The 11,994-nt window shown below is 43.9% G+C and overlaps 2 protein-coding genes and 1 pseudogene across 2 annotated transcripts; 2 read left to right on the top strand and 1 right to left on the bottom strand.

The window, feature by feature from the left end:
* Window positions 1–213: 213 nt before the first annotated feature.
* Window positions 214–1,319, bottom strand: LOC104815451 (annotated as a pseudogene).
* A 1,370-nt stretch (window positions 1,320–2,689) lies between these two features.
* LOC104815450 lies at window positions 2,690–5,241 on the top strand. The gene is made up of 6 exons (XM_010543830.1): window positions 2,690–2,866; window positions 3,256–3,325; window positions 3,455–4,299; window positions 4,404–4,518; window positions 4,888–5,141; window positions 5,206–5,241. The coding sequence occupies exons 1-6, from the start codon at window positions 2,690–2,692 to the stop codon at window positions 5,239–5,241; spliced, it is 1,497 nt and encodes a 498-aa protein (XP_010542132.1).
* Window positions 5,242–5,249: 8 nt separating this feature from the next.
* LOC104815446 lies at window positions 5,250–6,216 on the top strand. The gene is made up of 3 exons (XM_010543826.1): window positions 5,250–5,626; window positions 5,982–6,071; window positions 6,156–6,216. The coding sequence occupies exons 1-3, from the start codon at window positions 5,349–5,351 to the stop codon at window positions 6,193–6,195; spliced, it is 408 nt and encodes a 135-aa protein (XP_010542128.1). The 5' UTR covers window positions 5,250–5,348; the 3' UTR covers window positions 6,196–6,216.
* Window positions 6,217–11,994: the final 5,778 nt, after the last annotated feature.

The raw sequence follows: 11,994 nt of genomic DNA, 5'->3' as shown, positions 1-11,994 counted from the left end.
ATCAACATCTGGGTATGGTTGTTCAAATGGAAGACAGGTTCTATAAGGCCAACAGAGCTCACATGTATCTGGGGAACCTGTCTTCCATTTGAGTAACCATATCCATATGCTGATTGTTCAGTAAAAGCACCAGATTCTCTATTCGGATTGTGACGAATTCCTGCATATTCATTATGAACCTTTCGTCGTCATCTATGTCCACGACGAAAACGTCTAGGTTAGCAAGTGCAGATCCAAGGGCAGCAGGAAGTCAAAACCCATGGCTCCGAATCCTCCCGAAGACAGCCATTGACAAGGTTTCCTACAGTTCTTGTTTTTTCCTATCTCAGCTGTCAACATCCATGTGAACTATCTTAGCTCGACTCGCAAATGCCTCGAGCTTACTCGTCACACGATCATCAAACCTAACACCGAAAGCAAGCAAAAGGTCACTTTTATCCGCTGCGTAATTCACATATACTATCCCATGGATTCCAAGCCTTTGCAGCGATAAATCGCCGTTACATGGGTAAGATCCAAGTCCCGTCAAGTTACTTGCAACCGGGATTCCAGTAACTTGGACGAATCTATTCAACTCATTGGCGGAGTTCAGACATCCACCGCCAACGCATAACACCAGTTTCTCAGATTCCGGAATCAATCTAACGATTTGCTCCAAGTGAGCTTCCGCCAGAGGTTTGGGCAATGTAGACAAGTAACCGGCCAATCTCATGGCTGTTCCCAATTGGGAATCGCAAGTTGTTGCTGAATATATTTTGGAATGTCAACCAAAACGGGTCCGGGTCGACCCGGCGTTGCTAAGAAGAGCGCTTCGTCAATGGTCCTAGGGATATCATCCACGTCCATGACGAGATAGTTTTGCTTCGTGATCGGACGTGTAACCTAACCTCTGTGATCGGTGTCTCCTGGAACGCGCCCGTACCGAACATGTGGCGAGGGACTTGACCCGTTATGGCAACGAGAGGGATACTGTCGCGCCAAGCGTCTGCGATGCCGGTGACAAGGTTGGTGGCTCCGGGGCCGGAGGTGGCGATGCAGAGGCCGGATCTCCCGGAGGAGCGAGCGTAGCCCTCAGCGGAGAAGACGCCGACCTGCTCGTGGCGCGGGAGGACGTTTCGAATGGTGGCAGAGAGCGTGAGCGCCTGGTGGATCTCTACGCCACCTGGGTAGGCAAAGACGATCTCAACGCCTTGCCGTTCAAGCGCCTCAACGATGATGTCGGCTCCCTTGCGGCGCTCATCGGGGCCAAATCGAGAGACGAACTCATGGGTCACATTGGTGGAGGAACAGAGGTAGATTTTGAGGAAGAATGAGAGGGTTTAGTGGAGGAGGAGGAGATAGTAGAGGATGAGGCAGCGGCCGCCATTGGAACTCTGGTAAGAAAAAAAGGAAAAAGTAGACAGCTAGGAGATCGTAGAAGATAACTGTACAAAAATCAATGTTGTCATCTCCAGCTCAGACAGGTAGGTAGCATCTCACCATGAATCAAAGTTACGAAACCAAATTGTATTTAAAAATTAGGGAGAGTTTGCAAAGTGTACGAAAACAAAAACGAAATTTGCAAAATGTTCTATACAAAAACAACATTTGCAAACTATACTTTTTTTTTGGCATACCTAAAATACCCCTTCCCGCCAATTCCGATATTTCGTGATTATCTTAACCTAATACACATTTTTTTAATGACTAATACACAATTTTGACTTCCACATCTCATCTTTCTCCATTCCTCCATTTTCACTGTTTCACTTTCTTCCAGTTTTTCCTCCAGTTTCACTGTTCAGTGCATTCCAGTCTTTCTCTTTATAAAAAGGTCAGTAACATTTCATTACTACTCACTAGTTCTAAACGATGACCTGCTGTTCGTGTCGTGCAGGCCATCGTTTATTTCGGTTGTTCTTGCGAATGACCCTTCCAGAAAAAGGTGAAAACCTACTCTATGTTACAGTTCGAACTGAGACACCAACTTGGCAGATCATATTCTACTAAGGCAGGTAGGCAGGTAACGTTCTAGACATACAGGTCTCTGCAGGTGGGCAGGTCCCTCGGCTCTACACAATGACCCTGCCCACCTGCATGCCACCTGCAGAGACCTGCGACCCATGGAGAAAGACCTACAGACCTGCCGTTCGTTGCCTGACCGAAAGGTTCCTGTGGAAAATCTAAGAGAAAAGCAGGCCGTGTCGCGAAAACGGCATCCGTCGTACCTTTCATCTTTCGTTTCCGTTGTTCCTGTAAAATGACCCTCCCACGACGCTTTTCTCTAAGATTTCCAACAGGAACCTTCGGTCACACAACGAACGGCAGGTCTATAGATCCTTCCCCATGGGTCGCAGGTCTCTGCAGGTTGAATGCAGGTGGGCAGGTCCCTCGGCTCTGCACAATGACCTTGCCCACCTGCATGCCACCTGCAGAGACCTGCGACCTATGGAGAAGGATCTATAGACTGCAGAGACCTGCGACCCATGGAGAAGGATCTACAGACCTGCCGTTCGTTGCCTGACCGAAAGGTTCCTGTGAGAAATCTAAGAGAAAAGCAGGTCGTGTCGCGAAAACGACATCCGTCGTACCTTTCATCTTTCGTTTCCGTTGTTCCTGTAAAATGACCCTCCCACGATGCTTTTCTCCAAGATTTCCAACAGGAAATCTTCGGTCACGCAACGAACGGCAGGTCTGTAGATCCTTCCCCATGGGTCGCAGGTCTCTGCAGGTGGAATGCAGGTGGGCAGGTCCCTCGGCTCTACACAATGACCCTGCCCACCTGCATGCCACTGAAGAGGATTATGGACCCATAGAGAAGGATCTACAGACCTGCCGTTCGTTGCCTGACCGAAAGGTTCCTGTGAGAAATCTAAGAGAAAAGCAGGTCGTATCGCAAAAACGGCATCTGTCGTACCTTTCATCTTTCGTTTCCGTTGTTCCCCCCCCCGACTCTACACAATGACCCTTCCCACCTGCATGCCACCTGCAGAGACCTGCGACCCATGGAGAAGGACCTACAGAGCTGCCGTTCGTTGCCTGACCGAAAGGTTCTTGTGGGAAATCTAAGAGAAAAGCAGGCCGTGTCGCGAAAACGACATCCGTCGTACCTTTCATCTCCCATGGGTCGCAGGTTTCTGCAGGTGGCATGCAGGTGGGCAGGTTCATTTTGTAGAGACGGGGACCTGCATACCTGTCGTCCTAGGATGTGACCTGCCAAGTATTTTACTCCATTCGAACTGTAACATATAATATGTTTTCCATCGTATTCTGCAGGGTCATTCGCAATTCCTGGAAACAGTCCAGACCTGCGGATATCATTACTTGTCTTTGACGACCTGCAAATGTAATGTCGACCTAGAGTACGACGTGCAAACATGATGGCTATATCGACCTGCCGATATAGAAGATGTCATGCGGACCTGTTTTGTGCGTTTGAACATTCTGTTAATCATGATAATTGACCCTTTTGCAGGCTTAATGGTTGTCCACAATGGTATTCGTTATTTTGCAATTGGTAGCGAGCCATACCACAAGCAGATCAATCCAGGGTACGAGTTCAAGAAGATCATGCGCTCCTTGTACCTTCATCTTTCAGCCGAAGCCAGAGAAGAGATGAGAATGTCTCCTTTTGGGTTTGCGTTCAGGATGTTTGATAATAATTATGTGTTTTCTACACACCTCATCCACAGTATGCTTTCCCGCCGGCTTAAAACAGAGAAAAAGCACGAAATGTGGTTTGCCTTCGGCGGTAAGCCTCTCCGATTCTCCGTACAAGAATTTTCTGCAGTTACTGGATTGCCGTGCCATCTGCCGACCGACTCCGTTCCAGAAGGTTACGGTACTGGTTTGTTTTCTGAGATAGTAACCGGTGGTAAAGCTAAGATTTCGTACGGGAACCTGGTTGATAATGTCCTGCCGTTTTGCAATAGATACCCCACAGCGGACTGTAAACGGCTGATATATTTGATCATCATCGGAGGCATTTTAAGGCCAATGGAGAGAAGAGCAGTTATACTGGATGAGTTCGTCAGGATTGCTTCAGACCTGGTGGTTTGTGAACGTTATCCATGGGGCCGAGTTGCCTTCGATTTTTTGATAGAATCTGTAAATAACGCGATGCATAAGCTGCGCCAAGAAAGCTACAGCTGCAGCGGATTTCTTCCTGCGCTTCAATATTGGGCGATGTCCGCCATCCCGACGCTTGGGACTGCCGTTGCCAAGCCGATGGCGTGCGAGGGTCCCCTGTATTTGAGTTGGACGAATTGCAGATCGACAAGTATGAAGAAGGTGCAGGAAGTGGAATATGAGATCGTCAAGGTGATTAATTTATAAATAATTATCTATTTATTTATCCATATTAACTTTAACTACCTGCAGTCTATTTTCGGTAACTAATATGAACATAAATTCTATGCTTTCAGTTTGATTGTCGGGTCAATTGGAGCCTTCCATTAAGAAGTGGACAAGTCGTCAACAAGTACTGTGATGAAGTCGACGATCCTACCGCCGAGAATATTTTGAGGCTTATCGATCAAGGTCATAGGTTTTGTAACGAGGATTGGGGTGTTTCTACGCAACTGGATTCGCCGCCTGTTCTTGCGCGACCTATAAGCATAGTAATACCACAGAAACTGGTGGAGGGGGCGATTAGGAGATTGCGTTTCTCGCCTATTGATAAAGCTGAGAATGAAGAGGAAGAGAAGAAAAAGAGGAACGAAGAGGAGGACAAGGAAAAAGATGATGAGAAGAGAAAAAAGGAGGAAAATAAGAAGAGAGAAGAGGAGCAAAGGAAGAAGAGAAAAGAGGAAAATAGGAGAAAAGAAGGGAAGGAGCGAAGGACTGTTATGTCCTTGCTTGAAAATTTGTTAACTTCAAATAACAAATTATATAACATGCTCCTATCAGTGGACAACAGGCTTATGTCTGTTGAAAGTCATATGAAGATTCTGGCAACACAATTTGATAAAGATTCAAGAAAAAGGCGACGTGCAACATATAGTTCTTCTTCAGACGACAGTCTACAGATCTTGCTGGAGGAGAAGGAGAATCAGGAGAAGGAGGAGGAGGAAGCGAAGGAAAAGCAGGTCCTGCAGCTCCTGGACGACGATGAAGAGGAAGTCGAGGAAAAGAAGACGTGGGAGGAGAAGGAGAATCAGTTGGCGGGACACAAGCGACGGCGGGATTCAAGAGAAGGGGGACGTGCAACATATAGTTCTTCTTCAGGCGGTATTCAAGAAAAAGGCGACGTGCAACATATAGTTCTTCTTCAGACGACAGTCTGCAGATCTTGCTGGAGGAGAAGGAGAATCAGGAGAAGGAGGAGGAGGAAGCGAAGGAAAAGCAAGTCCTGCAGCTCCTGGAAAACGATGAGGAGGAAGTCGAGGAAAAGAAGACGTGGGAGGAGAAGGAGAATCAGTTGGCGGGACACAAGCGACGGCGGGATTCAAGAAAAAGGCGACGTGCAACATATAGTTCTTCTTCAGACGACAGTCTGCAGATCTTGCTGGAGGAGAAGGAGAATCGGAAGTCCATATTATATCAGCCCAATCGTTGGAAAAATTTTGCCACCAAAGATGATTAATCATGATCCATTTCGAAAGGCAAGCGATGAAGACCTCAAAAACCTTCATAGGTGTAAAACACGGTACGTTATTCACGACCTTATTTAAAATTAATATTAAATCATGATCCATATCCTGCAGGTCATGGTTTTAAACAAACAGGTCGTGCGTGACGACATGCATGACCTGCAGGGTCGTGCAGTTTGCTTGTTAAATTCATATACTAAAAAATGATTTTTCTCCTTTTCAGCCATCAGAGGTGTAAAACACGGTACGTTATTCACGACCTTATTTAAAATTAATATTAAATCATGATCCATATCCTGCAGGTCATGGTTTTAAACAAACAGGTCGTGCGTGACGACATGCATGACCTGCAGGGTCGTGCAGTTTGCTTGTTAAATTCATATACTAAAAAATGATTTTTCTCCTTTTCAGCCATCAGGATTTCAGCTTCACTACTTTTAATGTCAGATTCCCCGATTTTATTGAAGATATCATGACGAGGAGTCTCAGTTGTCGACTGATGTAAGTATTTTAAATTTAAATTCTTGTTGACGTAGTGTTTTACATTGTATCATTCGTGTTGACATGTTTCTTTATCCACTCCAGCATATGGACTGCTTCTTGGCAATGTATAGGAAGATGTTGAAGAGCCAACCTGAGCTCTTCCCTAACAGTAGAATTGCCTTTATGGATAACCTTTTCAATATGCTCGTGAACAATGTATATAGAGATTTCTGCAAGAGGGATCTTACTAGCAGTCGGCTACACAATCAACTAAATCCCTACTTCAAAGGCGTATACCCGCGGGCATACGGGGAGGATCGGAGCTTGAGTGATGTGGACACATTTTACACTGTTCTGTTGGTCAACAATAATCATTGGATTACACTGGTTGTGAAGAGGAAAGACCGACAGATTGAGGTTCTAGACTCGTTGTGTCCAAAAACCCCAGAGGGACTTCAGATGAGACGGGAAATTGTCAAGCCGTTTGCAGTGGTCGTTCCTTTCATGTATTATTATTTGTCAACATCCTCTGCTTCCATGGAACGTAATCCATATGAGATAATTCTGAGGCAGGATACTCTGTGGCAAATCGGTGAAAATGATTGCGGGATATACGCTCTCAAGTTTGTCGAGTGTCATGCCTTCGGGATTGATTTCAAAAGAGACCAACTTCTGAAGAAAAATATCCCCTCTTTAAGGCTGGGAATGGCAAGCACAATTCTTGATTTTGTTCTTCAATGTACCAAGGAATGCTTCATATATGGGGCAACGAGCAAATCGGCATATGAAGGAGACGATGTACCCATAACACAAGTGAATGAAATTAAACCTCCAAAATTTGGATAAAATGTAATTTTTGTTATCTTACATTGATTAAAACTGTTAGTGCAATTATTTGCACATGTGTTTTGTTTGATAGATAATGCAGGTTCAACAAACTTAAGAGATTTCAGGAGAGAAATCCGGCGAGATACAATTCGAGATATTTTGAGGTAAGTCTGAAGAATTGGAGAAAAAGTTAGACTAAGAGATTGAGATGGACTCAATGTCAACCACTTGGAGAGATTTTAGGGAAAGCAATATGAAGAGATAGACCCATGAAGTTTGGTTTTCACTTGAAGAGATGAAGATAGAATCAAAGCTAAGAAGATTTTGAGGAGATTTGAGATAGAGACAAGATCTTGGAGATAAAGTCAAAGACTTGAAGAGATAGAGATAAAGATGAGATCTTGGAGATAGAGATGAAATCGAAGAGAATCAAGGAGAAGTCTATCAAATCAATTCTTCTGACTATTATCCATAACGACCCTTCTGACTATTACGCAAACCTTAAACCCTAAAAGCATCATGAGACCGTTTACGGAAACCCTAAAGCATCAGGGTCTTCATGAATCAGGAGGGTCGGAAATCTCATGACGATTTGTTGTGACAAGTCTCATTACGACTCATTAGACTTCACTACGACCGTACAATGACCATATCTACAAATCTACGACTTGGATGATAAAATTCATTACGACTCATTGCACTTCACTACGACACTTAGTACGACTAATCAATTCCTTTAACCATACGACCCAATCTGAATGTAGGTCTGGTCGTTGTCACTGTGACGATTGCGCATGGTGCAAGTCATTTATTAACTACTACAAACGAACTTAGCATGGTGCCCATTTAAGGGGCAATTGCAAAAATACCCTTAAATGGGGGAACATGCATTGCTACACAAAATAAGGTGTTAAATTTAGATAGCTGCGATTATTATATACTTATCAAATTTGTTATAGGAGGTGCTTATTAACATTTTCGTTGCTCGCAATTGATCAATTCGCCAAATCAGAGAGTTTGACGTGCCAATTTATAAATGACGCACCATGCGCAGTTCGTTTGAAATAGTTAATAAAAATAATAATACTTAATTACATAAAAAAACGTACGAGTTTAAACTATCATTTCATGTAGGTCTTTCGTACGACCTCGAGGTCCTCTCACGACCTGTAGATGACCTGCATGAGTGTATTATGTCCTGCTGTATTCATATATATACAACAACGAGGTTTTTACTTTAAAATTTTACGATCAGTACATACAACATTCTTTCAACATTCAAATGGCTTCTTTGCAAGTGGCTCTATTGTGTCCCGTTTTACCACATCTGGTACATCGGTGGGATCTCTGAGTCTTCTTTGAATATTTCTCCGCAGCTGACGGTATTCTTTTTTTCTTCGGTCTCCCAATTGGCCGTCTTACTATTGGATTACCACAAATCTCGTCCGCAACATCTTCCCTACCCTGCCAGTCTTCCATCGGAACACCAATCGGATAAATACTATCTTCGTAGGCTAATCTCCAAAATGGATCAATAAGTATCTGTATGGACAGCTGAGACCGAGTAAAATGGATCAATAAGTATCTATATGGACAGCTGAGACCGAGTAGCTGCGGCGATCGCGTGAACACATGGGGTCTTAAGGATGTCGAATGCACGACAAGTGCAGGTCGAACAATCTAAGTTGACCACATGTTCATGCCGACCTCCTTTCACTTGGTATTGTCCCGGGCATATATTGTGGACTTGCAGTTTACGAGATTTTTCCAACAGGTCCTCTACTGTGACAACAGTTTCAGGCGTAAAATCCTGGGTGCATATGTTTGCCTGAGTACGTCGCTCACAAAACCACTTTGTGAGGATAGATCTTATGTGATCTAGTAGAGGTACAATCGGATAATCGCGAACGTCTCTTGTCACGGAATTCATCGATTCTGCGATATTACTTGCAGTTTACGAGATTTTTCCAACAGGTCCTCTACTGTGACAACAGTTTCAGGCGTAAAATCCTGGGTGCATATGTTTGCCTGAGTACGTCGCTCACAAAACCACTTTGTGAGGATAGATCTTATGTGATCTAGTAGAGGTACAATCGGATAATCGCGAACGTCTCTTGTCACGGAATTCATCGATTCTGCGATATTACTTGTCAATATATTGTACCTCAATCCTTTAAAATAAGCACGAGACCACATCTTCACATCAGCATCCTCCAAATATTTAGCCACTCTCTCATCTGCCAGATGTATTTGAGCGAATACCCTATCAAAATGACTTGTTGTATACGCCATTGCCGCTTCCCTAACCAAATCTACAATCTTTCTACTTTTGAACCGGGTCCGTATATTTTTTAACAAATGGTACACACATATACCATGTTTAGCCAATGGGAAGATCTTTGGTATAGTCCTTAATATTGATGCATGCTTATCGGATATGAAGACCAAATTCTCATTGTCTTCAATGCTCGAACGCAATTGCATGAGGAACCATTCCCAAGAGTCAACGTTCTCTGAATCCACAACTCCAAATGCAATTGGGTAAATATGATTGTTTCCGTCCTGGCACACTGCGACCAACAAAACTCCTTTGAACTTCCCTGTCAAGAAGGTCCCATCAACTACAATCACTTTTCTCATATAACAGAACCCTCTCAGGCATGCACCAAATGCAATAAAGGCATACTTAAATCTACAATCTTCATCAACCACATAGCTGGTAACGGTACCTGAGTTAGCTTCTTGAATCAATTCCAGGTAAGCCGGTAGAAAATTGAAACTATTTTTAGGACTTCCTCTAACAATATCAATGGCTTTTTCCTTCGCTTTCCATGCTTGCCAATAGGTCATGTCAAAACCATAATCGGTCAACATATCTTTCTTAACATCTTTAGGTTTAAACTCACGGGTTGATCCCTTCACCTTTTCATACAAAAAGTGACTCGCCAAGTTGGCAGACGGTCGTCGAACATATTGGTTCCTATCATCAATGGAACATGTGTGTTCACTCTTGTATTTTCGAACACAAAAAACTCCAGCTCCATCCTTTTTCACAGCTCGAACCATCCACCCGCATCTATTCACTGGACATTGAGCAACTATGGTATTACCAGACGATTTCACTGTGCGATAGCCATATGTGTTATTCAATGCTATCTTTTCTATAGCCAACCTGAAAGACAATTTGTCTTCAAAGAATTGTCCCTCGTATATGTGTGACGTGTTATTCAATAGATCAACTTTCTTGTGCACATTCGAGGAGCCTTCACACACTAGAATGTGTTTTTTATCCGGTCGAGGAGTTGTCATTTCAAGGTCGAAATAAACCTCAGCGTCTTGATCACAAAATAAAACGCGTTTTGCACGCGGTTGAGGAGTTTCCATCCGAGTCTCCACATCCCAATCATCAACATCAACATCAACAACCGGAGTGTCCACATCCCAATCATCAACCTCAAATGTCCCTTGATCGTTGACACAATCTTCAACATCATCTCTGAGTTTATACCCACTACCAATACCGACAGACGATGACCCCAAAATAGGTGGTTCCTCATTCAGATCAACTCTAATGCCAACCCTTTTGCCAGTGCCACTACCGCATCCTTCTTCCGCAACAGTCTTTTTCTTTTCTTTTAAAGAAACCATAAGCGGCATACCTTCATCGTGTTTCAAATTTGGTACAAGAGACTCAATCTGTCTATCAGAGATGATTACTACGGGAGAATTCCTCGATATACTCTGTCGCTGTCTCTCAAATTTTGTAGGTAAATATCTCATGTCTACTTCGAATGAGTCTTCAATCCCATAATCCTCAATTACCATACTGACCAGTTCAGAATATGTCAATCGACGGTTGATCTTGAATATTCTAGCTCCAACATCTTCATCCACAATAAACTGTCCAGCTTCCCATTTACCAAAAACAGAGTATAATTCCATCTGTATGAACAAAAACACGAGAAAAAAAAAACACAGAATATAGCCTGCCATGAAAGAACATAACCTGCCGTGCAGAAGTGCAAGAAGGAATATAACTTGCGGGGAATGATACACGTCCAACAGCGGAGAGGATGGAAATCTGATCCGAAAAACGCAATCACCCACACTCGATGAAGGAGGCTCTCGAACTCAGGTTTTCGGTAATGGAAATCGAAGGGGAAAGAAGATGGAACTTTGGCTCAATCACCGGCCAATCTAGGGCGCTCGAACTCAAGCCAAAGTCGAGGAAAATGTTTGGAAAACGATGGATAGGGTCTCGGAAAAACCAAGACAAGCCTCGGACAAACCAAGACGGGATTTCTCAGACAAACCGAAAAGAATGTCAGACACACCAACAAGAGAGTGAGGCAAGCTCGAAATTACTTAATTCATCTTCAAAAATCTCATTACAAAATAGTTCTACGTGGTTTATATAGGAAAACAACAATAAATGCAAGTCTTCATGCAAGAGAAGGAGCCTAATTGTCATTTAATAAGGTGGTTAGGAAGAAAAGAGCTGTTGGAATTTAATGGACTAATGGGCTGGGCCTTGATTTGTTCTTGGGTTGAAATGGACAGCTCATGGGCTGGCTTGACGTCATCTTTGAGTCCAATAGCTTTCGGCCATGATGGAGGAGACGTTCCGGGTTAGTCTTGGCCGAAAAGGGAGGTTCTGTCGTGATCCCGGACTCCATGATGGACTTGAGTGACGGCCTTTGTTAACGTGATGCGGAGGGCTCGAGCTCTAACACGAGTGAGAGGAGGCTCGGCTCTATGGCTTTCTTTGGCCGCGGCTTCGAATGATCTTGTGATGTTATGATCATCCGGCAAGAGTCTTGATGCCTGATGGGTCAAGTCTTGAACATCTTCTATAGCTCCTTCCGTTAAGCTCCCGTCCTCGTCCAAGTTGCTAGCTCCAATGTCCTCATCATTCCCTCCTCCTTGTGAAGATTTCGCCCACTTGGAGTAAGGAACATGACCCAAATGTGTGTTCGAGTGTTGGTGGTGTCGTAAGGACGGATCAAGTTCTCCACATTTGTATACTTTCCTCGTTCGAATGGTGCGTCCTTCTTTGGTTCCATGGGCATTAAAGTGATCATGCTTCTTGGGTGCCCATTGAGTTGATGGTAAT

The sequence above is a fragment of the Tarenaya hassleriana genome, unplaced genomic scaffold (assembly GCF_000463585.1).
Source record: "Tarenaya hassleriana unplaced genomic scaffold, ASM46358v1 Cleome232, whole genome shotgun sequence".
Lineage (NCBI taxonomy): Eukaryota > Viridiplantae > Streptophyta > Magnoliopsida > Brassicales > Cleomaceae > Tarenaya > Tarenaya hassleriana.
Note: the sequence above shows the minus strand (reverse complement) of the source record. Positions and strands in the feature narration are given on the sequence as shown.